The sequence below is a fragment of the Vulpes lagopus genome, chromosome 19 (genome assembly GCF_018345385.1).
Source record: "Vulpes lagopus strain Blue_001 chromosome 19, ASM1834538v1, whole genome shotgun sequence".
Taxonomy (NCBI): Eukaryota; Metazoa; Chordata; class Mammalia; order Carnivora; family Canidae; genus Vulpes; species Vulpes lagopus.
Genome location: NC_054842.1, coordinates 8,197,211 through 8,224,750, shown reverse-complemented (window position 1 = coordinate 8,224,750; position 27,540 = coordinate 8,197,211). Strand labels below are relative to the sequence as shown.

The 27,540-nt window shown below is 54.6% G+C and overlaps 2 protein-coding genes across 15 annotated transcripts in view; one reads left to right on the top strand and one right to left on the bottom strand.

Moving 5' to 3' along the window:
* Window positions 1-922: 922 nt before the first annotated feature.
* On the top strand, window positions 923-10,659 carry ACAA1 (acetyl-CoA acyltransferase 1). Of its 2 annotated transcripts, XM_041734102.1 has the most exons (12): window positions 924-1,157; window positions 1,348-1,441; window positions 2,386-2,443; window positions 4,124-4,203; window positions 4,490-4,532; window positions 6,779-6,877; window positions 7,823-7,903; window positions 9,016-9,206; window positions 9,350-9,529; window positions 9,787-9,842; window positions 9,953-10,098; window positions 10,384-10,659. In XM_041734102.1, exons 1-12 carry the CDS (start codon window positions 981-983, stop codon window positions 10,457-10,459), a joined length of 1,281 nt encoding a protein of 426 aa, XP_041590036.1. In that variant the 5' UTR covers window positions 924-980; the 3' UTR covers window positions 10,460-10,659. The 2 variants fall into 2 exon arrangements, with proteins under 2 accessions (XP_041590037.1, XP_041590036.1); XM_041734103.1 differs by lacking the exon at window positions 7,823-7,903 and having other exon boundaries at window positions 923-1,157.
* Window positions 10,632-27,540, bottom strand: part of DLEC1 (DLEC1 cilia and flagella associated protein) — a 77,305-nt gene continuing 60,396 nt past the window's right edge. For 4 of the 13 annotated variants that reach the window (XM_041734090.1, XM_041734092.1, XM_041734091.1 and 1 more), the window contains 17 exons: window positions 22,693-22,846; window positions 21,968-22,078; window positions 20,955-21,085; window positions 20,272-20,463; window positions 19,289-19,359; window positions 18,687-18,838; window positions 17,953-18,071; window positions 17,362-17,432; window positions 15,073-15,278; window positions 14,875-14,979; window positions 14,663-14,788; window positions 14,464-14,558; window positions 14,198-14,282; window positions 13,826-14,044; window positions 12,523-12,684; window positions 11,081-11,574; window positions 10,632-10,998 (listed from right to left, as the gene is read on the bottom strand). In XM_041734090.1, the coding sequence (XP_041590024.1) occupies window positions 10,875-10,998; window positions 11,081-11,574; window positions 12,523-12,684; window positions 13,826-14,044; window positions 14,198-14,282; window positions 14,464-14,558; window positions 14,663-14,788; window positions 14,875-14,979; window positions 15,073-15,278; window positions 17,362-17,432; window positions 17,953-18,071; window positions 18,687-18,838; window positions 19,289-19,359; window positions 20,272-20,463; window positions 20,955-21,085; window positions 21,968-22,078; window positions 22,693-22,846 (2,617 nt within the window). In that variant the 3' untranslated portion in view covers window positions 10,632-10,874. Of the gene's footprint in view, window positions 10,999-11,080; window positions 11,575-12,522; window positions 12,685-13,472; window positions 14,045-14,148; window positions 14,789-14,874; window positions 14,980-15,072; window positions 15,279-17,361; window positions 17,433-17,952; window positions 18,072-18,686; window positions 18,839-19,288; window positions 19,360-20,271; window positions 20,464-20,954; window positions 21,086-21,967; window positions 22,079-22,692; window positions 22,847-27,540 lie in introns of those variants that run through there. The other 9 variants (XM_041734095.1, XM_041734101.1, XM_041734096.1 and 6 more) reach the window with 8 other exon arrangements.

Here is a 27,540-nt window from a genome sequence, read left to right as displayed (position 1 = left end):
AGAGGGCACGAGTGGGGGGGGGGGGACTCCCCACTGAGCAAGGAGCCCTATGCAGGGCTTGATCTCCTGACCCAAGGATCATGACCTGAGCTGAAGGCAGACGCTCAACCGACTAAGCCACCCAGGCGCCCCAATATGTAAAATCTTTTTTATAAAAGGGGTGGAGAGCGCCTGGGTAGTTCAGTCGGTTGAGTGTCTGCCTTCTGCTGAGGTCATGATGTCAGGGCCTTCTAAACAGGCAGAACGTGCTTGCGGGGCGGGGGGGGGGGGGGGGAAGTGGGGGGGGGGAGATGCTCCAGGGATGGAGCCCCCGCCCCCACAGGGTTTCTTGCTGAGTGGGGAGCATGTTTCTCCCTCTCCTCTGCCTCTCCCCCAGTTTGTGCTGTCTCTGCTCTCTCTTTCTGCCAAATAAAATCCTAAAAAAATAAAAAAGATGGGCAGCCCCGGTGGCTCAGCGGTTTAGCGCCGCCTTCAGCCCGGGGCGTGATCCTGGAGACAGGGGATCGAGTCCCGCGTCGGGCTCCCTGCATGGAGCCTGCTTCTCCCTCTAACTGTGTCTCTGCCTCTCTCTATGTCTCTAACAAATAAAATCTTTTAAAAAAAAAGAAAGGAAAAGATATCGAAAGGACTGTTCAGTAGGCAGGACTGTTCGGTGGAAGGGTTTCCTGCCTGCATTTCTGGGCGGGGCTTCGGAAGGGTCTACCTCCTGGTTGGCCTCCTTAGCGCGACCTGGAGGGGAAAAGACCCCCTCCACGGAAAGGCGAGCCCTGCTTTAGGGGACTTGGTTAGAGGCCGGGCAGGGGGCACCCGAGGTACGCACGCCGCCTGCTTGGCTGAGCTGGGACGCGCGAGACTTGGAGGCGGGGCTGGGGGCGGGGCGGGGCGCCCCGGCCGAGTGGCTTCCGCGCCTGCGCGGCGGCGGTCTGTGAGCGTCTGCGCAGTTCCGGAGGGCGAAGGGCACTGCTGGGCCGCGACGCGAGATGCGGAGGCTGCAGGTGGTGCTGGGCCACCTGAGCGGCCAGCCCCCCTCGGATGGGGCGCCGGCGCCGCAGGCCGCGCGGTGCTTGGGCGGCGCTCCGCGGGGGTCGGCCGACGACGTGGTGGTGGTGCACGGGCGGCGCACGGCCATCGGCCGAGGGGGCCGCGGCGGCTTCAAGGTGAGGCCCCAGGCTCCGGGCGCCGGCGGGGAGCCCACGGGCCGGACCTGGCTGGGGCCTGGCCCCTCGAGTCGGAGGCGGCTCCGCGCGCGAGCTGTGGCCGCCGCGTCTCTGGGGTGGGCTGGGAGCGGGGCTCCTGGAACCCGGTGCGCTGCCGGGGAGCTCACGGTGTCCGCGCCTCCCGCTGCAGGACACCACCCCCGACGAGCTTCTGTCGGCTGTGATGACCGCGGTTCTGCAGGACGTCAGGCTGAGCCCCGCGCAGCTGGGGGATATCTGCGTGGGTGAGCACACTGCCCAGGCCCTGGGCTCGGCCCTCCTCGCCCTCCCAGACACCTCCTCACCCATCAGGCACCTTCCAGGTGCTTTCACGGAGGAGAATGTCTAGGAACCCCATGCGTGAATCTTTAGGCCACGTCCTACCCCTCCCGCCACCTCCAGGCACCTTCTGCCCCCCTCCCCACCCTTTCCCGCAAGCACGTTCTGCCTGTTTAGAAAGCAGCGCTCTCCGTGACATTCGGACACCCAAGCTGTTGGCACAGGGGTTTGCGGACACCGTAGGAGACAGGAGCCAGGGGTCTCTACTCACCCTGCCTGTGCCACCACAGAACAGACGGACCACCAAAAACCATGTAGTTTAGCCCCTCACGGATGGAAACACTAGGTCTTGGGAAATTTGCAGAGATTGGACCTGAATCCAGGGCCTCTTGACGTTCAGTCCAACCCTTTACCTCTACCACTACTCCTCTAGCCTGGAAACAACAGAACATGGCCAGACTCCCATCAAGTAGGTGCCACCCCTAGGTTGGGAATCACTGGTTCCACCTCTGAAATGCCATCAGGACTTGGCTGAGGATACTCAGAGCGGTGTGCATTTTCAGAAATTCATTTTCCTAAGTCGTAAGACCTGCTTGTTTGACTGCAAGCTTTGCATTGCAGTCTTCTTTTTGTGTTTCCTTTATAGGCAGGCAGCCAGGCCACTGTACCTTGATTTGGGAAAGCCGGGTGCATGGCAAGGGAGCTTGTGACTCTCGGGGACTGGGTTGATTTGTATGACCAGGATGAACTGCTGTATGACTGGCTCTTTGAAATTCCAGAGCCCCGAGGGAGCCTGCTGAGGGCATGTGTTATTGAAGAAAGTTCTGGAATGTACCCTTTCTAGTATTCACAACTCTACCTTAGTGCCTAGAACACTATCGGGCACTGAATGAAAGTTTGTTGTCCACAGGAAATGTGCTTCAGCCAGGGGCGGGAGCAATCATGGCCCGAATTGCTCAGTTTCTGAGGTAAACTTTCCTACTTCTAGCTGTGGGTTGGCCATTTTGACTCTTGGGCAGTCCTAGGCCCCAGGAAACCCAGCCTATGAGTGGAAGAGGGTCAGGTTGGACACCAGACCTGTATGCAGCCAGGATTTTTGGCACCATTCTCTTGTGGACACTACCTTTCCCCTACTTTGGCATTGTCTTTTTTTTTTCTTTTTTTTAAAGTAATCTCTATGTCCTGTGTGGAGCTTGAACTAGAACCCCGAGATCAGCTCTACCAACTGAGCCAGCCAGGTGCCCCTCCCCTACTTTGAAGGAAGGTTGCATTATCAGCGCTGAGCCAGGACAAACAGGGCCTTTGCAACTAGAGCAAAAGCTTTCTCTGGTTTGATGATTCAAAGTCAGCTTGTTGCTTTACCTTTGGTAAATATGGACTCTATCCCCTTTTGCCCAGCAATAACCAGGAGGGCACACTGAAAAGTGACTTTGAGCTTTTAAAATTTGGTAGAGCAAACTGAGATATCCAAGGCATTAGCATATCAGCAGAGACTTGGGGATGTGGCCCAACCCTGGAGTGAAGGGTAGCCCAGGAGGCGCCCTGGTAAATTTGCTGTCCTAAAACAAGGGAGGAGTTCTTAAATTACTGTCAGGTATAGGTTTAAGAACCACTTAAATCTATATACTCCCTGCTTCCTGAAGAAGAAATAATAGGAATTTTAGCCAGTGAAGGAATAGGGAAACTGACCAAACCTCTAGGGACCAGTAGAGGTTCAGACTGCTTAGCCTGAAGTTCAAGGACTCTCTCGATCTGGCTCCAGATTTAGCTTCCAGCCTTATCTAAGGTAGTAACTAGGTAGTAAGGAGGAAGGAGACCTGGGAAGGGTTACACAGGCTGCATGGACTAGGAGGGCTTGAACTAGGACCTGAGAGGCCTTCAGCAGAGCCTGACCTGGGCACTAGCTCATGGGTTGCCAACCCTGGCTGCATACCAGAATCACCAGAACATATTCACCCCCGCTGAGGTTCTGGGTCCATGGTCTGGGGAGGGCCTGGGAATTCTCTCAGGGTTTTTTGTACCCCTGGTTAGGGCAGGTTACATCAGGAGGGGTAGCCCCACCAGCTTCTAGGACTGGGACCAGTGTGGGAACCTAGGGGAACACACCCAAACAAAGGATGTTAGAATACTTGTACCTATCAGGGGTTCTTTGTCCAGCTGGACAAAGGCCTTCCAGAGAGAGTGGAAACATCAAGGGTTAGCCATATGGTTACTAGTAAGGCTGACGGTTTCTGGCCTTATGCCTGAGACTTGTTTTGTTCTGGTTCTCTGTCCCAGGAACAGATCCTGTTCTGTTTTTTGGAAGAAACGAATGTATAGTTTTCCTTTTTTTTAATCTTCAAAGGGAGAGAAAGAAGGATTCCTGTGGTCCAGCCAGCTTTCCTTGCCTTTGAGCTGTTCTTGACCTTGCTTGAGGAGAATCACAGGAGGAAACAGCATGTGTTTGTGGGGCCCTGTGGAGCAAGTGCCCGCAGAGATGGGGTCTTCCCAGTATGGATCTGGCCTGGAGTAGGGACAGGGCTACTGGTTTGTTCCCCTGGTTTTTGCACACCTTGAGGGGGCAGTCCTATTGACCAGGAGCATAGGCCTGTTTTCCATGAGAGCCTGGTAGAGGAGAGGGGGCTGACTGTGATCTCACTTTGTTTCAGTGACATCCCAGAGACTGTGCCTTTGTCCACTGTCAATAGACAGTGTTCATCTGGGCTCCAGGCATTGGCCAACATAGCTGGTAAGTTTTGGCGGGGTGGGTGCCCACTGCTACTGCCTGGCCTTGGTCCTGGCTCCATGGCTTTGGGTCAGAAAGGTCACTGTCTGCTGGGCAAGCAATAAGGATTTCTGAGAGGACTCTCTGGGGCCACAGAGTGAAGGAGAGCTCCTTGCCACTGCACTCAGCCTTTTCGGACACCTGGACCTGGGGCTGAGTCCGGTTTAGAGACCAGGAGGGGAAGACATGCCTCTGTTTCCAGAACAGGTAGACGCTGATAAAGAATGTTTATGAAATGCTTTTGTTGCAGGTGGCATCAGAAATGGGTCTTATGACATTGGCATGGCTTGTGGGTAAGAATTTCTTTCTGCCAGAGCTTACTAACTTCTAACAACAAAACTAATTGTCATGTCCTGAGTTCTCAGAGACCGTGATTACAGGTTTCTCCCCTGGCTCTTTTAGGCAGCTTAGAAGTAGCCCCCAGCTCTGAGTGCTCGGGAATTCCTCACATCTCTCAGCACTAGTAGGGAAAGGGAATTGGCTTTTAAAACCTTGCTTTCTTGGAAATTTGTCAGCCTGGAAAATGCAAGTATTTTGAGAAAATATAGCCCTTGGGTTTCCTTCTGTTGTCCTTGTTGATTTCTGATGCTAGTGAGACATTGCAGGTTTGGTTCCCTAAAGCCAGGGACAGTTGCCTAATATATAACTTGTCTGTTCATTTACGGGGCTATCAGTCCCCTTGTCCCTCTCCTTGTTACCAAGGTGGAAACTTGAAGCTGCCTGCTGGGCTCTGAGGGGCATGGTCAGATCTGTGGTTTGCTCACTGTCAGCTGTGGCTCTGTCTTCAACTGTAAAGCCACAAAAGGCGTAGTAGGCAGTGCCTCTGGGGAGGGGACAGACCCTGAGGCCCAGTCTGGTGTGGGCATCTGTTGTGGGGAGGCAGGCCCAGCCTAGGCTCTGGCAGGCTCTGTGAGGTGAGTGCCCCAGGGTTTTGACACCTTCTCTCTGCCTTTCATTTCCTCTTTGTAGCTTTTTTTTTTTTTAATATTTATTTATTTATTTATTTATTTATTTATTTATTTATTTATTTATTCATGAGAGACCCAGAGAGAGAGGCAGAGACATAGGCAGAGGGAGAAGCAGGCTCCCGGCGGGGACTGGATCCCAGGACTCTGGGATCATGCCCTGAGCCAAAGGCAGACAACCACTGAGCCACCAAGGCGTTCCCTGTAGCATTTCTTGATTGGAGTGTTGTTGGGCCGCCTCGGGGCTGTGCTGCCTAGCACTGTGTTTGTCCATAAAGCCAGAGACCACACTGCAGAGCCTTCTGCCAGGGAAGAGCCCCTGCCAGTCTCCCCTTTGATTTCTCTCATGTTCCTTACTTGAGGAGGGAGAGGTGTGGGTTACTTGAAGAGTAGGCTGGAGCCTTCAAGTTCTTTAGAGGGCACCTGAGTCCCCAGGCAGGTTAAAGATTATGTTTCTAGAGTATTGAGGGTTTGGGCCAGGACTGTCTCCTATAGGCTTTGATCATGAAGAACAGCCCAGGACATCCTGGTTGGGAGTGGGCTCTGGGGCCAGACACCTAAATTTGGATCCCTGCTGAGTGACTATGGACGAGCTACTCAGCTCTCTGGGTCTCAGTGTCCTCATTTATAAAATAGGGATAGCTACCTCAGTTCTGTTAAAGTTGATAAAACTAAATGGAGTAATAGCAGCAGCCACCACACTGGGACATAGGTCATGTGACCGACACTGTTGAAAGCTCTCTAATATCTGACAAGATTTTCAAATAGTACAGGGTATGTGAAAAGAATTCAAAATTACATGTTATTCCTTGAGGCCTTATGTTCCTGTATCCCCTTGAGGATCTTTTTTTTAAAGATTTATTTGAGAGAGAGTGAGTGAGTGAGCAGGTATATGCATGTGTGCCCCAGCTGCAGGGGAGGAGCAGGGGGAAAATGAAAGAGAAACCCAAGCAGACTCTGCACTGAGCTTGGTGCTGGCACACACAAGGAACAATGGCAGCTGTGTGCCTGAGGTGATGATCTGAGCTGAAACCCAGAGTCGGAATGTTTAACTGACTCTGCCACCCAGGCACCCTGCCTTGAAGCAGATCACAGTTTAGATTACAGCTCTAAACTGTGGTCTTGCCTTCCTCTGAGCTCCCAGCACCTCCTGGTCAGTGCAGGTCAGATGCCCTATGATCTATGGCTTTTAAGATATTTGGCTCTTCTACCCTCTGAACCTGTGGTGTCTGAGGGCAGGGCCCAGGCCTCCTGGATGTGCTTCCCCCCACTAGGCAGCTTTCCTTGGGAACTACTGATTGGCTGGCTACAGGAGCATTTGTGTTAGGGAAGCATAGCCTTGCTTGGGAGTGTGGACTATGTGGACTCCCTGGGAGTGCTTTGTCCTGGGGTGGAGGTGACCTCAGCCACCCTGCACCTCCAGCTCTGCCCTGCTGGCCAGTGCCCTGCCCAGGGTTCCCAGATGGTCTGCTGGATTTCCCAGGGCCCCCTGACTATTTCCCAGCACTTGCCAGCTGCACAGCTATCCCTTGGGGGTGCCCTGAGAGTGACTCCCTCCTCTACTGCCTCCTCAGGGTAGAGTCCATGTCCCTGGCTGACAGAGGAAACCCTGGAAATATTACTTCACGCTTGGTGGAGAAGAAGAAGGCCAGAGATTGCCTGATTCCTATGGGGTGAGTGTGTCCCCTCAGCTCCCTTCCTGGCCGGGAGCAGAAGCACAGACTTGGATCATCTTGTGGCATCTGGCCTTTGGGCTTGTTCTGCTTTGATGGGACATGGGGATGGGATCTGGCTGCTCCCGACTTCCCTTTCTTGAGGCTTCCAGGTCCTCTGCACCTCTAGGTTTCCAGCCATGGCCCAGCCTGTCATTTCCACCCTGAGGAGCCAGTCGCACAGGGAACAATGGCAGCTGTGCGCCAAAGCCTAGGAGGCTTAGAAACATGGGAGTGGAAGGGCTTTGAATTGGAACATACTAGTGAGGGAGCTTGGGCCCTCAGATGCAACATCACAGTGCCTTGCATTTGCTCAGTGCCATTGCTCTGCAGCCAACATCACTGAGCCTCTGGGCCATCCTCCCCATAAGCAGAGAGTCCTGGCTTCCCTGAATGTGAGATTGAGGCTCCTCTCAGAGAGGGGCAGTGTCCTGGTTGCATCCACATCCAGGAACCCTGTCTCCCAGGGAAGCCTCTAAAGCCAGAGCCCAGGTTGGAAGGCCTACCTGTGGCTCTGGGTTTCCAGTGTGAGGACAGGCTCTCTTCACAACAGAAAGCCTGTAGATAGCCTTCCCAGGGGCCTATGGGGACCCTGCTCTCCCCACACCAGAGTAGCTTTCCTCACGGCATAGGAGTAACCAATTAGTGTCCCCAGCTGTTCCCTCATCTGCCCCGCTGCTGGGCTGGTCTTTCTGGCATACAAGCTTCTTAGGGTCCGGCCAACCCTGCTTCCTCCCTCTCTGCCCCCACACTCCATCCTGAGTCATCTATCTCCGTGGCCTGGACTGGCCCTCCTGGTCTCTACCTACAGCTACAGGGACCCAGAGTTGGAGGCACAGCTATGCAGCCTGGCCCAGGCCCCAAGGCTGTTTGGTATGTCCCCACAGTGTGCTGGTTTTGTTTTAGGATAACTTCAGAGAATGTAGCTGAGAGATTTGGCATTTCACGGGAGAAGCAGGATACTTTTGCCCTGGCTTCCCAGCAAAAGTGAGTGCTGTTTGGGATAGGGTCTCTAAGGGGCGGGATTAAGTGGCCTCAGGTGGAGCTGCCCTTAGGCTACAGGTGGGCAGTGAGTGGTTTCCAAGCCTAACTGCAGTCTCCCTCCAGGAGGGAGAGGTGGGCAGGGACTGGGGAAGTGCTGGAAGCGCGTTGATAGCTCTTCCATGTCCTATCACTGTCTGTTTACCCTGAATGTCTCCTTAGCTGGGCTTCTTTTTCCCCATCTATTCATGAGATGTAACAAGAGTCAGGACTCTTCTCTGATTGTCTGTGGTTTGGCGATTAGATATGGCAGCCCTAGGCTTCTCTGGATAGCCTGGATCATGGGGCCTGCACTGCTGGGGACCCTGGCATCCCAGCTTCTGGACCCCTCTTGGGTCTGGGTAGCATTAGAAGACCCCCCGGGGCTCAGGCCTCTGGACATGGGCAGGCTGAGGTTGGCCAGCCCCAAATGCCCAGCGGACAGGGACAAAAGAAAGGATTGGGCTTCTCAGAGGCAGTGGTTCTTAGACCCTTGGGGTTAAGGAAGCATTTGAAAATTTGCTGAAAACTATGGAATCTTCGCCAGGGGAAATCCCTGGGCACTGACATCTTACATATAAGTGCAAGGATCATCTTAATGCTTTTGTACTGTTTAAATACTAAGATTCATTAAGTAATTTAGTGTCTATCATTTTAAATGAGTAGAACCCGGGGAATAGTTGAAATTGAGCCATTGGGATGGAACAGACAAGTTGGTAGAACCCAGCACAAATGTTCCTGGGGCTGTATGTTCAGTTTGGCCCAGAGAACTGAGCAGGCTCAGTTCCTCTTGGGTGAAGGGCTCACCACATCTAAATCTCCCCCTTCCTTCAAGGTTGGGATTGGCCAGGATTTGAAAATAGGAGGTTGATGGTGAAGAAGGCCCATGAGGCCTCAGCTTCCCACTCCCAGGCTGGGGGAGAAGGGCCCACAGCAGCCCCTTAGAGCTCCCCCAAGGCAAGCATGTCCCCCTGTTTAGCAGCCTGAGAACGTGGTGCGTCTGCCCCTGGAAGGAAGGGACCCCTGGAAGGAAGGGAACCCCAAGGGAGCCTGAGCCTGGCTGTCCATGGTGCTGGCAGGGCGGCCAGAGCCCAGAGCAAGGGCTGTTTCCAAGCTGAGATTGTGCCTGTGACCACGACGGTCCATGATGACAAGGGCGCCGAGAGGACCATCACCGTGGCCCAGGATGAGGGTATCCGCCCCAACACCACCATGGAGGGCCTGGCCAAACTGAAGCCTGCCTTCAAGCAGGGCGGCTCTACCACAGCTGGTGAGACTGGGCTGGGGGAGGGGCAGGAGGGGCTGCGTCCATCCCCCGGGTTCTCTGGGAGCCTGGAGCCCCCAGGCACGGTGAACAGGTGGACCACCTCCGCCCTGCTCCAGGGCACCCTAACCCCCGCTGTTTGCCTCTAGGAAACTCTAGTCAGGTGAGCGATGGGGCAGCTGCCCTCCTGCTGGCGCGAAGGTCCAAGGCAGAAGAGTTGGGCCTTCCCGTCCTTGGGGTCCTGAGGTCCTATGCGGTGGTTGGGGTCCCACCTGACATCATGGGCATTGGGCCAGCCTATGCCATCCCTGTAGCTTTGCAAAAAGCAGGTAAGGTGGTTCGTTCACAATCTATATCTGTATCCCACTCCTGCCTCGTGCTGTTACCAGTGGGGTGGGGGAGGTCATGTGAATGCTGCAGAGGGAAGGTGGGTCAGGCTAGCACCCCTACCCCAAGCCCTTCCTGACCTTACAGCTGGGACCCTTGTGGATTTGCCTTGAGGCCATGGATAGGATGGGCCCCTGGGGAGACAGAGTCCTACCAGGGGTCCACTGGGTCAGCTCAGGTCTTTCCCCCGTGCCCACAGGGCTGACGGTAAAGGATGTGGACATCTTTGAGATCAATGAGGCCTTTGCAAGCCAGGTAAGCTTTTCTTTCTCACTGTTGCCTGGGCCTTGGAGAGCCGAGTTGGAGCCTATGGGCACGTGGTACGGGGTGGGGGGAACTTTAGCTGATGCTCTGCCTCCTTTCAGGCTGTCTACTGTGTGGAGAAGCTAGGACTCCCCCTCGAGAAGGTGAACCCTCTGGGGGGTGCAGTGGCCTTGGGTCACCCATTGGGCTGTACTGGAGCTCGACAGGTCATCACGCTTCTCAATGAGCTGAAGCGCCGTGGGAAGAGGTAAGGCTGGCTGGCTGTGGGGGTGTTCTGTGGGGTGCCCAAGCCAGGGTAGTTGAGGGGGAAGCACACATGCACACACTCAGCTGAAGACACGGGGCCATTACCCCTGTTTTCCCTGGGGACCAGCGAGGGTGGCACCCTGGTCTGCACCAAGTACCTGCCACCCTGAGTGTGGGCTTAGGTGGGCAGTCTGGGAACCGTATGCCCAGAGATCTGGGGAGAGCTCGGTGGTGAGGCCTTGGCTGGGTGAAGGTACCAAGGGCAAACACAGTCTTGCTTCCACAGGGCGTACGGGGTGGTGTCCATGTGCATCGGGACCGGGATGGGAGCTGCTGCTGTCTTTGAATACCCTGGAAACTGAGTGAGGCCCCGGGCTAGGGGCGCTCCCTGGCTCTGCTCTGGTGGTGGCTCTGCTCATGTGGCGGCGCTGGGACTAACAAGAGCACTGGTGACACAGTACAGGAGTGGCTGAGGTACAGAGCTGCCCTCTGCCAGGTCACCCAGGCCACTGTGTAAGTCCTGGGAGTGAGGAATGCAGCAGACAGTAAATATGTATTCTCATCTTGGTGGCTACAGTTTTTCCCAACGGCCAGTTCTGGCTGTCACTGGTCTTGCCTCTGGCCCAGCTCGGTGCTTGGGCAGAGAGCGCTGTAAGGGAGTCCCTTCCGGCCCATGAGCTGCTTGGAGGTCTTCAGCATGCACCCCTGCACAGCAAACCTGTTGCTTAGCTCTGGGTCATGTTTTATTTCCAAAGCTGGAGGGCTGAGGGCAGAGCCTCAGAGCTGGTGGAGTGACATGTATCTCTCATCATAAGAGCCTCGGCCCCGGAGCCGTAGGGTGCAGGCCTTCTCTCCAAGCATACCTTCCACCACCAGCGTGGACTCATACAGCTCACTGCTCCTATAGGGAGTAGGGGTCAGTTACCAAGGGGACCCTGGGCCAGGACCTCTGGCTTACAGGCAAGGCTGGGAGGGGCTGGTACCTGGCAGTGAAGAAAACTTGGAGGGTAATGGTATTTGGGGGCGCATTGACCAGTCGTGCCTCCAGCAGCCCACTGTTTGGAGATACCCTGAAGGCTGCAAGGTCCTTATCTGGGTCCTGCTGGCCTATACCGAGGGAAGGGGGCACACAGGAGCCTGGGCAGCTCCATGCGTTCCCCCCACCCTTACCCCACCTCATCCCAGGGGTGCACCTCGAGTCTGGCCCAGGGCCATGAGGCAAGGCCACCCTGGGATCACTTGGGATTTGGGAACCAGCCTTCTCTGCAGGGCCTCCCACGAGGTGCCAGCCTACACGGGAAGTGGGGGGCAGGCCCAGCCTACCCATCAGCACAGCCCAGTAGCTCCGACAGCCGCTCAGGTTCATGAGGTAGACCTCCCGGACCCGTTCCTGGTTCACAAAGCAGGTCCCGAAGTCCACCCAGCTGGTGGAGAGCTGCAGCTCGGGCACGGCCACGGTGGCTCTCAGGGGCACCACCTAGGGGGACAGAGCCTGTGGTGTGGGGCCCCTGCCCACTCCTGCTGGGCTCCAGGCCAGGGTCTCAGGGACACGGGGCCCTCTGACCCCAGGTACTGCAGCTTCTGGGGAGCCCACGGGCAGCGCCTCGGTGAGCAGAAGGGGGCTGGGCGCCAGCAGCTGAAACCAAGGCTGGTGGGGGTCTGCAGATCAAGGGCCCAGAAGATGCCCTCTGCTCTCCCTGCCACCCCCTGATGGTGAAGGACGTGGCCATCTTTGAGATCAATGAGGCCTTTGACCATCAAGAGGCCAGTGATTCCCCCCAACCCCCTACCCTGTTCAAGCCCTGGTTTCTGCTCCCTGCTCAGGCCTCTTTCCTCCTCCTCTTCCCCCATCCTGTGGGGGCCCCAAGGCCCAGCCCCCTGCTCCTGCTGGGCCCCATCTCACCTCTTCTCTTAGCCTCAGGCCCCACCTGTGCGCTGAGTGGTCCTAGCTCCTGGCGGTCCCCCCACATCACCCTCAGGCCCTGCCTCAGCCTACCCCACCCCTGGGCCCCAGCAGCCACCCAAGGACCAAGCTGGAGGGCCTGCCTGGTCACAAATGGATTCTTCCTTCTGGCTTCCCTGGAATCCACCCCTGAGGCTAGTCCTTTTTGTTCCTCACCTGTACTTTCCAGCTGGGACACTTCACATGCCACCTGCTCCAGGAAGCCTTCCCTGTTTCCCACCCTACAGTACCTCACCTGGTTCTGAGCTGAGGTAGGTAAGGAGAGATGATCCTCCTTTCTCCATGTGTGGTCCTCTTGGAAGGACCTCATGGAAGGTCCTCTTCCAGGGCAGACAGGGCCCTCAGGACATGGGCCGGGGCTCCTCTTGTTTCTGAAGACCTCGTCGGGGTCTGTCCTCTGACCCCCGAGAACAGTCTGGCCCGGCTGCACCCTCCTCGGTGTGGGGCGGGCCCGGGACTCACCTGAGTGGTGTGGTTGGCGTACTCCAGGAGCAGGCTCTGAGTAAACACCATCTCTTTCTCCCCGCTGGCATGCTGCCGAATGTCCACCCCGGGCAGCATCTGGTCAGCCGGCAGCTTCTGGTAGGAGAGCAGCTCCAGGGACAGTGAGAAGGACACGTTCACCTGAGCAGGCATGAACGGGGCTGTCAGCTCCAGCTGCTGCAGACAGGCACTCCCGCCCCCCACCCCTCACCCCAAGCTCCGTCCTCCCCTCTACGGCCCCTAGCTGCCCGGCAAGGCCCCAGCTTGGCCCCTGACACAGCCAGCCCAGCAGTGCGCCTGCCTCCTCCTGGTGCCCCTGCCTGGGGCATTCGGGCCATAGACACTGGCCGTGCTCTGTGCCCTGCACCTACTAGTCCTGGGGATGGGGCCTCAGGAGCCAAGGACCTTGGAGGAGACCACAGGAGCCTGGGCGGCTCTGTGTGTGGCTCCATGCGCAGCCCCCGACCTTACATGCAAACCACCCCTTACCCCTTGGCAGGACCAGGGCTATGGGTATGGGATGAAGAGTATGGAGAGGTGGAGTCTGAGGAGGGGTGGCAACAGGGTGTGGGGGCTGGCTGGTCAGAGAGGGGCCAGGGAGGAGGATGCCAAGGCCTGCTTGGGCAAAGGGTGGGAGGCAGTGGTATTTGCAGAGATAAAATGCTCCCACCAAGAGTGGAGGCACAGGTGTAGGCAGGACAATGGAGAATTGAGTTTGGGTTCCAATTCTGGTCAGGACTAGATGCCTGGGTTCCTTCAGTGCACGGAGGGTCAGGGGTGGTACTGTTACGAGATGTTTTCTCTCTGAGAGCCCTGCGGCTCCCTGAGGCACTTTAAGAGGACCTTTACTTGGTGACAGTGTGTAGTTTCGTGGGCGCTCTGGTAGAAGAGGACTTTGGGCTGTGCTTTGGGGCTGTCCCTCAGTTTACCTCTGAAGAAGGGAGCAAGTGCTAAGTGAGCCGAGGGGGCCCATCCTCCTTTCTTTTGTAGATGTTTCCTCCTTCCATGGTGAGGTCCTTGGAGGAGTCTGTCACCTAGTACAGCATCTAGCACATGGTAGACACTCAGTATGCCTGTACCAAAGTGCACTTTTTGGAAGAGAGGATGTGACTGCTCACTGAAGCTCTGGAAGTGGATGACAGGAGAGTGTGCAGTGTCTGGATGCAAATGTCTGTACAAGTGCATGAGGGTAATGGGCACATGTCTGTACATGCCTGCATATGTGTGAGAGGAAGGTGACCTCTGGCCCAAGTGACTGCCTGCAGCGCACCTCCCAACTGACCAGCATATTTTCCTGGGGGTGGAGCACCAGCTGCTTGCTAGCCTTGGCAGGCTCTTCCTCACACCCTTGTTCTCGGCCAGGGCCAGGAGCTCTGCGGCTGCGGCTGGCCCCTTCTTGAGAAACAGAGAAGGGCCTGGAGACCAGGAGTTGGAAGTACTGTGGGATCTCTGTGGTGTTGGTCAGCTTCAGGTGGTGGGTGGTCATCAACTCACTCAGCACCTGGGTGGTGACAGATATTGGGGGGTGGGGCTGGGGATGCATCTCTCCCCTCCTGGAGCCCATGGCTCTGGGGTAGAGGACCCAGACCATAGGAGGCCTCATGGAGATATCTGAGGTCCAGGTAGATTGGCAGGGGGTGGGCAGCACACTCACCCCAGTACAGGGCTGCTCGGGGATGAGGTCACTGGCCTGGTGCCGGAACTCCACACCACCACCATAATCCAGCTCCATGCTTAGCCTGTCAGCAATGAGCATGGCTGGGCCCCGAGGGCCTTCTGGCAGTCCCACTTGGCTCATCTGGCCCTAGCCAGCCTTTGCCTGGGCTCACCTGCTGGCTTCTCCCAGTCCCATCCCAGCCCCAGCCTCCCAGAGCAAAGGTGCTCCCCACGAGGGGGTAATGGGAAGCCCAGGCAACTCACTGTGCGGGCCTCACGTAGCCACACAGGTCCAGCCTCAGGGGTCCTGCGGCAAAGTCCTGCAGGCGGTGCCTCCTACCTGGAAGCTCTCGTTCTGCCTGCGGAGCCCAAGCCCCATCACTGGCGGTCCCTGAGCTGATGGGGCAGCCCACCACCCAGGAGAGGCAGTGGTTGTCACCCCACTTGGGCCAGGAGGGCTCACCTCGTCATCCAAGCTCATGAAGCCCAGGGCATAGCCGACACACTCCACCTTGTGCAGGACTTCAGGGCCAAGGACCATAGGTGTGTAGGAGATGGAGATGGTGCTGCTGCCCCCCGTGGGAACCACCTGGCACAGACAGCAGCCTCATTACTGCCCCATGCCTACCCGCAGTGGACTCTTGGCAAAGCAGCTCCCAGCCCCGCCCCACTCACCACCTGCTTGGGGCTGATGCAGTACAGGTGGTCAGCGGGCACCCCATCATGCTCCCGCAGAACGACGGAGATGATCTTCTGCGAGGCTCTGTCACTGCCCTCGGCCTGTCATCAGGGAGTTGCTGAGGCTCACGAGGCTCAGGGCTCACTGGCCCCAACTCAGCAGCCAACCTGCCCTGCCCCTCCATCCCTGCTCACAGACTGGGCAGCTTCATGGCTGGAGTCTGACGTGTTAGAGGGGCTTGAGGACCAGAAGGAACTGCTGCTCTCAGGGGTCTCTGGGCACGAGAGGTCATTCCCAGCTTGGTCCCGCAGTGGGAAAGGTGGCCCATAAAACACCAGCAGCTCCAGCAGCCGGTCCTCTCTGTCTTCCGGAGTGTAGGTTTCCCAGTCCAGGCGGATGTCTGCGGCAGGGTGGTGAGGGCTGAGGTGGGGGCAGGTGAATTGTCCCTGGACACCCCCTCCCTGCAACTCCTGCCGTTGCCTATTCTCCCACACTCAGGGTAGAGGGGGGCCTCGCCCCCTCCCTAATGCCACTTCCAGACAATTCTTGAGAAACATCTACAGGTATGCCAGCTGTCTCTATCAGCCCTACCATGTGGATCACAGGAGCAGGCCTTCACATCCAAATGCACCCCTCCCAGTACTTGGGGCTCCCCCTACAGCCACCCCAGGCCCTCTGGCCCCTCTCCGTACCTGTTCCCCTCCATCCATCAGCTCCCACTGCACTCACTTCCTTCCCCAGCTGAGCTAGTCGACCCTATCATATCAACCTCTGTCTTGCCAGGATTCTCCTCTCCCTTTACCCCATCCTACCCACCTGGCAAAACCTAACCTGGAGAGCTGAACCGACCTTGGTCCCGCTGTTGTGCCTTCTGTGCTGACACCTACCTTGCCTTCCAGGCACTGGGCTGCTGGCCCAGTTCACCTCCCAAAAGCCCCCAAATCAAGATGGCCCTGAAGTCCCATCCTGACACCCCTTCTGTCAGCAGGCATTTATGCCATCCCCCTTTCCTCCCACCTCTCAGGGGCCAGCATGCCCCGTTTCCCCTCCCCTAGCTGCTTCCAGTAGCACTGAGGCAAAACCAGGTCTCCCCGCCTTGAACAAGTTTCCCTCTGCCAGACAACATTCCCAGTAGCACTTCTCCCTCCACGGCATGCTTGTAACCCTGTGCACCATCGCCTCCCCCACTGTGCTCTCAGCCACTCCCTAGCTAACATCTGACTTGTGGCTAGACCTGCGGGAGACCTGGTGAACAGGGGCACAACACTGAGCTCGTATTTCTTCAAGTTATGACCTCGGCACCTGCCTCTTACACCCACCACATCCCCTTCTCCAGGGCCACCAGTGACCTCCATCCCCCAAAGTTACGTCAAGACACAGAAATAATACATGTGATGAGCCCCGAGGACAGAAGGGAACCACCAAAAGAAAGGAAGGTAGAAGAGAAATTCCAAGTTGAAGGGCAAAGATGAGATTTAGTTCTCAAATGCATCTAAAAACAGCAGCTTAGAAGTGAAACTGCTGGAAGCACCAGATTATTCTTTTTAAGCTTTTGTTTTTCAATCTCTACACCCAATGTGGGGCTCAAACTTACAACCCCAAGATCAAGAGGTGCACACTCTGCTAAGCCCACCAGGTGCCCCTGGGGATGCCAGGAGATCATGATACAGCTGATAGAGGAGAGCAGCGAGTTCCCTGCCCCTTTCCTAACTGCCCAGACCTCATGGGCCCACGGAGCAGGGTCACAGGAGCGCTAGCACTCCCCGCTGCACATTCCGTACAGTCACCAAGGAGCTTAGAGCCCTACAGGCTGGCTCAGGCCTGGAGGTCCAGTGTCTAGAGGCCTTAAACACTCTTCCACCTCCAGACTGCCAAAGCTCTTACTGTGGCCCCGATACTCTTCCCATACGCTCCCCTAGGCCCTACTGGTCCATCATCCCTCCGGGATGCCCCTCCACAGGGGAGCCTGTGCCCTACACCATGTGATCCTCCAGCAGCTCCTCCTCAGTGCACTCAACCTGTGGGCAGCCCACAGCCCTGTCTGTACCCATATCAGCACAGGATCCTCTCAGGAGAGACCCCACTGTCCTGTTCCCCCAGCAACTTGCAGAGCACCTGGCTCTAGCTCCGGGAGTGCTGGCCGGAGGGATGAGAATGGGTGGCCCCTGCCAGTGTCTGTCCTTATGCAAAGTGAGCCTGAGAGAACAGAGCATTTGTGACCCCACAGACTGGGAGGACCCAGGGTTGGCCAAGGGCCAGTCCTGTCCTCATGCATGGAATTAGCTATCTCTGACAACCCCCAACAAGCTGGCTGCTCCTCCCTTGGCCCTCAAGGGCCTCCCTCAGTAACCACAGGCCAACTGGACTCCTGCATCATGGGCCTGTGGGCCATCAGCTTCCTGCAGCCCCGTCGTCCCTCCCAGCTTGACCCACCACAGGGCACAATGTGTCTAGAGCCCCAGTCTGTCTTGTGAGCCTCTCACCACAGGGGCTGGAGTTATTCAAGCGAAGGACCCGGGTGACTGTGTCTCCTCCGGAGACCTGGGTGCCGAACCTGGAGGCAGGAGACCAGGTTCAGCACCGCCACAACCAGCACACATGTTGCGGGCAGGGCTGCTTGACAGAGGCTGGACGGGCTCAGGCAGGGAGGAGGCCCCCAGTGATCCATCCTGAAGTCACGAAGACAGGGCAGGAGGCCTTCCCTGTGCAGTGCCTGGTGAGCTATGACCCAGGGCTGCTCGGTACCCTGCTAGCACCCACTCCCCGCACCCCCCACCCCACCCCGCCAGCTCTATACCATCACCTATATAGGACAGATCCCAGCTTGTGGTATGTGGGGCCCCAGGCCTGGCACTGACCTCAGGCCACACTGACTACTTGCTACTTTTATCCCCCCAAAGATGTGCAGAGAACATACATGTCCTCTGAGGCCTCACTCCTCCGGGGCAGCCCTGTCCTGGGGCGTTCTTGCTGGGTGGCACCAAGGCCAGTTGGAGAGCAACAAGGTCAGCATGGGCAGCCAGGCTGGAGGCCAGAGGGTTTCAAGGGTTAGAAGATGAGGCCAGTGGGGTCACCTGATGATAGGCTCCTTCTGCAACTGGTCAGTGGTATAGTAGGTGGTCCTCTGGGAGCTGATGGGGCAGCCTACCACTGCCATATGCACCGGGATGACTGCTGGTGGCAGGTCTCCCACCTATAGATGCACACCAATCCTCTGTCACTCTGGTCCCCTGCTGCCATGGCATTCCCTGGCTCCCCGTCCCCTCCATTTAAGGCTTTCCCTCCTCCAATATGACAATGTACATAGTTCATCCCCCGTACTAAACTAGGAACTCCTTGTTGGATCATCTGTTGTGATTTGTCCCTGTATCCTCCACAGTCCAGGGGACCACATGGGAACCCATGCATAGCAGGTGTCTACTTCACATTGAATGAGTGAGGGAAGGACCAATGGGAGAGCAAGGGGATGCACCAACGGCTAGGTGACAATATAGCTCTGGGAGTCTATTCCTGCTTCTCCGGTCACTGCCCCTCCAAGTCTCAAGTCCTGGCCCCAGGAGACAGCCTATCAGGTTCTCTGCCCTCCTCTGTGTGCCCAGCCTCATGGGACCCTATGGGAAAAGCCATGGAAGGTTCTGCTCACAAAGACCCCTTCTGCCTGGATCCCTGTGGTTGCTGTGGCTGCAAATGCCTGTCCCAAGCTCAAGGGCCATGTCTCCCAGCTCAGAGAGATTTGAGAGGCTGAGGGCCAGGAGGTGGAGGAGAGAGGGCCAGAGGGCAAGACCAGGCTCAGGCTATCTATTCTTACCGTGCAGATGAGGTTGTCCCAGTACTCGCCCCACATGTTGGCATAGCCTGTGATGTCGATGCTCAGCTGTTGGTGGGCCCCCAGTGTGCCCTGGGAAATGTGGGGAAAGAAGGCAGCTCCTTTCCCATGTGACAACATGCTTTCCATAAAATCTAGGGCATAACCAGAAATGGGGATTCAGGATTCCAGGGCAGGAATGAGGTCCAAACCCTCAGAAGTTAGCAAAGCACCATGCGGGACAAGCTGCTGCACAGCCTCTCCTTGGTCTGGCTAGACAGACTCTCCTCCTGGGAACCCAGAATCCAGTAGGCAGCCTCCCTCTGCTCTCAGGGGCCAGGCCCCAGCAGAAGCCCTCCCTTCTGAGCCACTACCCATCCCAAATCAAAACCAGGCCCTGTGCATGGGCTGTATGCCTTAGCCAGGAGATGGCCTCATTCCAAAAAGGGGACGCTGTCAGGCAGAGGGCCATGGCCATCTCAGAGGTCTTGCTAGAGAACACATTGAAATGGGCTCTGTGGTCAGGATCCCCTCCCTGCAGCAGGCGGCCCACAACCGGAGAAGGCCCCAGGAAACCTGGCTGTGGCCCACCCTGGGGCTCTTACTCAGCTGCTCTCGCTTGGCCAAGTGTTCTCGAATCCGAGACGTCTTCAGCAGGGCAGGGGGCATGTTGGGGCTTTACCAGACAGGACACAGAAACAGCATCAAGGCATCAGGCTGTTCCATAGAACTGAGCCACATCTCTCAGCAACTAGCATCCTCCAGGTCCCAGTGGAGGAAGGTGGCTCCCCATGTTCCTCCCAGGGGAGAGGTCAGGTCTATTCACCCCCCTCTCTGGTCTTGGCAACCTGCTACACTCCCATCACTCAAAGCACCCCAGCTACAGGCCACCCTCCAGCCCAGGGATTGCCTTCCATGAAACGCAGAGGTTGCTGGGCTAGGGACCTCTTATCCCCAGGCTCTGTGCCCTGTTGGCTCCAGACACAAATGCAGCCCAGACTCCTCATCTCTTGCTCAGCCTTCTGCAAAAGGCCATTTCCAGTCTTTCCTGCTGACAACTGCCCAGCATCGAGTGTCCACTCACTTTCCTGGAGTGGGAAAGTTAATGGCTTACAAACCATGAGTTCCCCGCCACCCACGGCAGTGGTTTTTAAGCTGGGCTCTCCTGCCTTAGTAGACTAAGTGGTGCGGTGTTTGCTATGGTGTGCTGGTAAATTGCCAATTTTTGTGGTGGAAATACTTTCCCCATGGCTGAGTTCTAGATATAGCTTTGCAGAATGCCTCCCTGCCACATCTCTGCCCACGCAGCTCCCTCTGCTGCCAGGAGCTTCTCCCTCACGCACTGGCCTGAACACTGCCTCATCTCCCAGAAGCCCTCCCCGTTGCCATGACCCCAGACTCTCCGAAAGGCCCCCTCAGAGTCTGGGAGGTGGGCAGGGGTGCCGTTTCTCTACATCACTCCATGTGTACTTGTGAAAACACACCTTTAAACAGCCTCTGGCCACCTAAGCCACACATATGCTTAGTAGGGCAAACCCACCTGGCAACTTCCTCCCTGGGAACTGCCCCTGAAAGAAACCAGACTTACAGGCTGGGTTTCTGGTTCAGGCTGTTCTGGGGGCTCCCAAAGTACTCAAACTTGAGGGTGAAAGGTGTCTGTATCGGGGAGTGATTGGTCAGGATGAGCTGGCAGTTCATGCGGGTCCTCAGAGGCACCTTCGAGCCGAAGTCAAGGCGGAGCTCCTCCAGGTGGCCCGGCCACAGCGCTGTGCTGGGAACACTGCCCCGAGCCCAGGGGCACGAAGTTAGACACCTCCCTTGGCCCTGCCCAGTGAGCCCACAAGGGGAGGACTGTGAGAGTTGCCTTTATGCTATGCTCCATCCTTAGACTGCCTCCCATTAAGCTGCCTCCCCACAGACACCTCCTCCTTGTCAGCTCATGACGCCAAGAGGGGCCTCAACCACAAACTCTCCCTGCCCAGGGGTGACTGACCTGTCCACAGGTGCTGGGCCTTGTGTGGGAAAGCCCAAGCTGTCTACAGCCCTGCCCCCTGCATCTCCTACAGCCTGGACACCATACCTCCAAGTGTGTGGGGAAAGACCACACAGAGGGCAGGGTTTGGGTGGAGAGACCTGCTCCCAGAGAGGTTACTGCGGCCTCTCTTGGCTGTAGGAATCAGCTGGGAATCTCCTGACTGACAACAACAGTGCAGTGCAGTCCTTTGTATGGTCATCTCAGCCCTTAGGCCCTGGTCCCAGCCCTGGGCTCACCTGCTGTCAGAGCCCTCCATAGAGATGGCAATAGCCACTTGCAGTCCCTGGGGCTTCCCAGAAATGCCCAGAACCAGTGGATCCGTCATGCCAGACACGGTACAAGGGAGGGCCAGATCACTCAGCTCTTCCTATAAGAAAGCCCACCAGGGGAGCATCACTACATGTAAGTCCCAGGACTGAGCCTCAGATGGTCTAGCATCTGAGCGTAGCACAGGTGGTAGCTGTGGGGCATTCAGCACAAAGGCCTTGCCCTCTGTCTAGTCTTGTCTCTGTGGAAGGGCTCCCTAGTCCCTCCAGTGAGCCGCCATCCACAGGTCCAGTCTGACATCCCAAACCCTGGCCCCTTCCTCAGGGTCCCTGGTTGAGTCTGCTCCAAATATCTGTGCACACCCCCCATGAAGGCAGACCCCTCAAAGTGGGCCTCTGGAGAAGCTGTGTACTTATTCTACTGAAGCTGTTCCCACAGAAAGCAAGTCCTTCCTGAGTGAGATCTGCTCTGGGCCTGGGGCCATCTGCCTATCACCCTAGAGCTCAGACCCAGCTGAGAACAAAGTGTACTGTCCCCAGGTTTGCCAGGGATAAATGGGACTGGGTCTGCAAGTCTCCCCAAGGAAGAAGTCTCTTATCCCACAAGAACCACAAGCAGATAGCAGCAACCCCCAACCAAGTCCTGATGGCTTTCCTGTGGGCTGTGCCAGGGAGCAGCTGTGCCCTTCTTCAGGGAAGGTGGCCACTGGCTAGCCTCTCCCCGTAGCACCCAGCACAGGCCCAGAGGGGAGGGGTGAAGCTGGTGCCGAAGCTAGACACAACCAATGAGCACTCAGGCCGGCTCCAGGCTTCCTGACCTTGTATCCCTAGAGAGCAGGCCTAACAGGAATGGGGACCCCAGACCCAAATGCAAGAAATCTCTTGCCCTCTGATAGGAGTGGGGTTTGAGGGGACCTCCGTGCTGGTACAGACAGCTACGGGGAGTCTTCTAGTCCCTCAGGCCTCCTCACCACCCTACTCACCTCAGTATGAGCAGTCAGCTCCAGGTTGAGCTGGCGCTCCTCACTGGGACCCAGTGTGCCACGTCGAGGGGAGACCTTTGCTGTGCAGACACTTGCTTGGTGCCCCAGCAGCTGGCAGACATATGGGTATGCAGGCCTGTTGTCACATGCCGGGTTCCCAGCATGGACCACACGGTGCTCAGCACTGGGGCATGCTCTGCCAGAGGCTGGCAGTCTGAGGGCCCGCAGAAGGACCAGAAGGGCTGGGCGCTCACTGGTGGGGGTAATCTACTGGGCCCTTCTCCTCACCTTCCCAACCCTCAGTGGACCTCACACCTGTCAGGAGTTGCCTGTACTGAACAAGCTGCCCTGGGAGGCCTAGGGTGATGGGAAGCAGAAGGCAGCTGCCTCTGATGCCCAGGACATGGCTCCACCTCCCATGGCACACATAATAAGCTCCACATCAGCTCTAGCTGGGCTCAAAACAGCTGTGTGGACCAGTCATGGACTACACCAGTGGGGAGCCCTAGCTGTGTGCACTCCTTCTTGGGAGGAGAAAAGGCAAGGAAAAACCAGATCAGATGTGCTGCTTCTTCAAGGAGCCCAGCATTTCTGAGCATCGTGGGGCAAGGGGCAGGCTGCGGGAGAGAGGTGAGCCTCTGTTATGGGGAGCAACAACCCTCTCCACATGGGCCTCTGGTGCTGAGGGCTGCAGACCCAGTGCCCAACAGTGCAGGCTCACTCACCTTGCTCCAGTGGAATCGGGTAGGCAGGAGAGTGCCATTGATGAGTGTAATGGTTGCCTTGGCAGGCACACCAAGGTACAGGTTCCTGACTTCCACATGGCTGTTTTGCAGGTACACATAGGGCTCCTGTACCTCAGCATACACAGGAAGGTAGCTGAAACACAAAGAAATAACAGCTACAAAACCATCCCTATTTGTAGATGACATTTTGTTCTGTGTGGAAAATCCCAAGGAATCTATATTTTAAAAACTCCTTAAAAAACAGTAACGACAGGGACACCTGGGTGGCTCAGCGGTTGAGCGCCTGGCTTTGGCCCAGGGCGTGATCCAGGAGTCCTGGGATTGAGTCCCACATCAGGCTTCCTGCATGGAGCCAGCTTCTCTCTCTGCCTGTGTCTCTGCCTCTCTCTCTGTGTCTCTCATGAATAAATAAAATCTTAAACAAACAAACAAAAAACCAGTAACAACAACTACAACAACCTCCCACAGCTAATGAATCAGAAAAGTTACAAGGTACAAAATGTGAAAACAAATTGCATTTTTTAAAAATTTTATTTATTTATTCATGAGAGACACACACACAGAGAGAGAGAGAGAGAGAGAGAGAGAGAGGGGGGCAGAGACACAGGCAGAGGAGAAGCAGGCTCCATGTAGGGACAGGGAGCCTGATGCGGGACTGGATCCCGGGACTCCAGGATCATGCCCTGGGCCAAAGGCAGGCGCTAAACCGCTGGGCCACCCACGAATCACATTTTTTATTTAACAGTGAACCTGTGGATATAGAAGTTAAAAATACAATACTATTTATAATTGCTCAGAAAAACTGAAATACTTAGATATAAATCTAATAAAACCTGTACATGAATTCAGCAAGATGTGGGATATAAGATCAATAAACAGTTCTATAAACTAGCAATGAATACTCATAAAATGAAAGTAAGAAAATCATTCCATTTCCAAAAGCATCAAAAAAGATACTTAGGAATAACTTTAAGAAAAGAAGTACAAGGTTTATACACTGAAAATGATAAAAACATCATCAAAAGAAATGAAAACAGACCTAAATAAATGGAAAGAAATTTCATGTTCACAGATAGTAAGACTTAATATGGTTAAGGTGAATATACTCCCCTCATTGACCTACAGATCCAATACACTCCCTAGTAAAATCCCAGCTGTTTGCCATAATTGATAAACTGATCCTAGAACTCATGAAAATTCTAAGGACCCCAAATAGCCGAAACAATTCTGAAAAAGAAAAACAAAGTTGGAGAGTTCATATTTCCTGATTCCAGAACTTACTACAAAGCCAGAGTAATCAAGAAAATGTGGTACTTGCAAAAGAATAATTGTATAGATCAATGGAACAGAATTGACAGCCTATAAATAAACCTTCATGCATATAGTCAATTGATTATTTTGTAAGATTTTACTTTTTTAAAGTAATCTCTACACCCAGCATGGGGCTTGAATTTACAACCCTGAGATTGAGTCACATGCTCTACTGACTGAGCCAGCCAGGCACCTCTAATTGATTCTGACAATTGATTTTGACAAGGGTGCCAAGACAAGTCAATGGATAAAGAACAGTGTTCTTTAAAAATGGTGCTGAGGGCCCCTTGGGTGGCTCAGTCCATTGAGCAACTCTTGATTTCAGCTGAGGTCATGATCTCAGGATCCTGGGATTGAGCCCAGTGGGGAGTCTGCTTGACTGCTCACATGCTCACTGCATGTGCTGCTCACAGGCTCACTCTCTCTCTCAAATAAATAAATAAATATATATTTTTTTAAATGGTGCTGGAACAACTGGTTATCTGCATAGAAAAGAATGAAGCTGGATCCCTTTCTCACACCATATACAAAAATTAGCTCAAAACAGATCAGAGACCAAACTGTATGAGCCCAGACCTCAAAACTCTTAGAAGATCTTTGTGACATGAGATTAAGTAATGGTTTTTTTAGGTATAACCTTGAAAGGACAAGATATCAAAGAGAAAAATAAAGTGGACTTCATGGAAATTATAAATTTTTATGCTTTGCAGTACATCATCAAGGAAGTGAAAAGACAATCCTCAGAATGGGAGAAAGTATTTGAAAAATCATATGTCTAGTAAGAGATTTATATCCAGAATATATAAAGAACACTTACAACTCCATAATAAAAAAAAAAGACAACCTTATTTTTAAAAAGTGGGCAAAGATCTTAATGGACAGTTCTCCAAAGAAGACAAACAAATGGCCAATAAACACATGAAAGATGCATAACATCATTTGTCATCAGGAAAAAAATAAACCAAATCCTCAATGAAATATCACTTTGCACACACTGGGATGACTACCATTGAAAGATCTCAAGGATGTGGATAAGCAGGTCAACAGGGTGGAGAAGGATGGAGAGTGGGTCAGGATTGGCCACTGTTACACTTGCACCATTATATTTTATCACATACCATTTGTGGAAAACTGTACGTAAAGAATAAAAGAGGTAAATATAAAGCTGTTCTAATGAGAATAAAAAAAGAAGAATGGATCAGATCAACTGACTAAACAGTACAAACTACTAAAAATCTCTGGCGAAGAAGGCCCTGCAGAGCTCCCCTAACAGAAGGAGGGGCCTCATGGGCAGAAGTGGGCCATAGAGAAAGGGCAGAAGAGTTAACTGAAGGCTGCTCAGAGGTGAGCGTGGCCAGTTCAGGGCTCAATGCCTGAGCTCACTGCACAGCACACTTCACACCGCACCACAACACAGCAACACACCAACACGCCAGAAGGCCAAGCTGTGGCACCCCTGCTGAGGAATGTGGGTGTGGGGCTGCCCAGAGGTCAGGGCGGATCCTGCAGTAACACTGGGACTCTCAACTATCACCTAGGGAAAACAACCAGAGAGATCCATGTCCTTTATCCCTATTTACAAATGAGGGAATGCAAAGATTTCAGTAGCTGGCCAGTGGGGGGGTCCTCTACTGTTAGCCTTGGCTGCCTTCCCCAGAAGGGCCTTCCTTCTCCTGGATGCGGGTGGCTGGGTACAGAGGGTGCTCACAGACACATGCACTTCACTCCCCGGAAGAGCAGTGCTCTCCACACCTACACCCACTTCCTCAGGAACTTAGACCGCCAGCTCCTCTTGTCAGTCGGCTTCCTCTCCCACTCCAAGACAGGAACCAGCTGCCAAGGGATTACTGAATGTTGAAGAAAATCTGAAGGAGAAGAAGCTCAACCAAATGTGAGGAAACAAAAATGAGTTTCCTCGGGGGAATCAGAGACGCTGCTGCATCCGTCAGACAATGACGGATTCCTATAAAAAGGGAACCATCTGAGAACAAAAAGCTTAAAATTAAAAAAATATGATTGCCTGGGAGGCTCACTGGTTGAGCATCTGCCTTCCGCTCAGGGTGTGATTTGGGGGTCCTGGGATGAGTCCTGCATTGGGCTCCCTGTAGGGAGCCTGCTTCTCCCTCTGTCTGTGTCTCTGCCTTGCTCTGTGTCCTCATGAATCAATAAATCAAATCTAAATAATATTAATAAAATAAAAATATGATTGTCAAAAGAAGGGCAGCCACCAAAGACCAAAGGAGTGCCCTGCAAGGCCCAAGGACATCTCCCTGAAGAAGCAGCACAAATGCCGAGATGGAAAACCTGGGGAAAATGGTGAAACTCCCACAGGACAGATCCAGCAGGCCTGCCCTGGGCCGCGGTGGCCACTGTCATTGTCTGGCCAACCTTCCCACCAGCTGCTTCTGGAGGCAGACCCTCCCCCTGGGGCACAGGCAGGAGGGGAGGGCGGCACGTGACCTGGAGAAGCCCACTCTGGAGAAAGGCAGTTTCATCCCTGCCCCCAACCCCCAAGGTTGTTAGGCTGGGAGCATGTGAGCCTGGAGCCCTAAGCAGGCCCCCTCCCCTGAAGGCCCCTGCCAATGGGGGTGGGGAGCAGAGAGGCTCACAGAGAAGGGCAGTTGGAGGTGGGGCGGGGGTGAGGGAAGGAGAAAGAGAATGAAAGAGACCCAGAAAAGCAGCCCTGGGAAAAGGCTGGACTCAGCAGGGCAGGGCTGCCCAGTTACAGGAGCCACAGGAGTCCTGTTTTGCCTGAGTTGATTGCATCCATGTCTCCATCACGTACAACTGGAAACATTCTGATTCACACTCGGTCCGTAAAGAACAGCAGAGATAGGAAAGGAAGTAGGCAGGCTTAATAAAAGGCATTCCCCACCCCCCCAAGAAGAAAGACTTCACCTTAGGATTTCAGGCCACAAGATGCCACATAGGACAGGTGAGGAAGATGCACACTGAAACCCGTGCTGGTTCCGCGGAGAAACCCTTTCAGGACCCTGGTGGTACTACCCCCCCACCCTCCCCCACCCCTTCCCCACGCCTACCCCCTTCCTCCCTCCCCTGGGAGACTGTGAGACTGTAGGGTAATGGGCACTCTCATACGCTGGAGGTGGAAATATAAAATTGCAGTCTTTTTGGAGGATAAATCAAGGAGGATAAATCTAGGAAGTAAGTGTTTTTATAACAAAATACCAAGTGTATGCAGAAATGACTATTAAACCCAGCTACATCATAAAGGATATACACAGTTTGAAAAATAATAAAAAGAAAAAAAAAAGATAAAAAGAAAAAAAAAGAAAAATAATAAAAAGAATACCTGTGTGTTATCCTCACCCAGCTTAAGAAAATGAATATTATACTTCAAAATAATTTGGGAAGGGATGAAGGATATGAATGGAACAATGTTTGCAGAGATTTGATAATTATTGAAGGTAGGTGATGGGTATGTGGGGGCTCATTGTACTATTCTATTTTTATGTACTATTCTATTTTTATATATGTAAGACATTTTCCACAAGA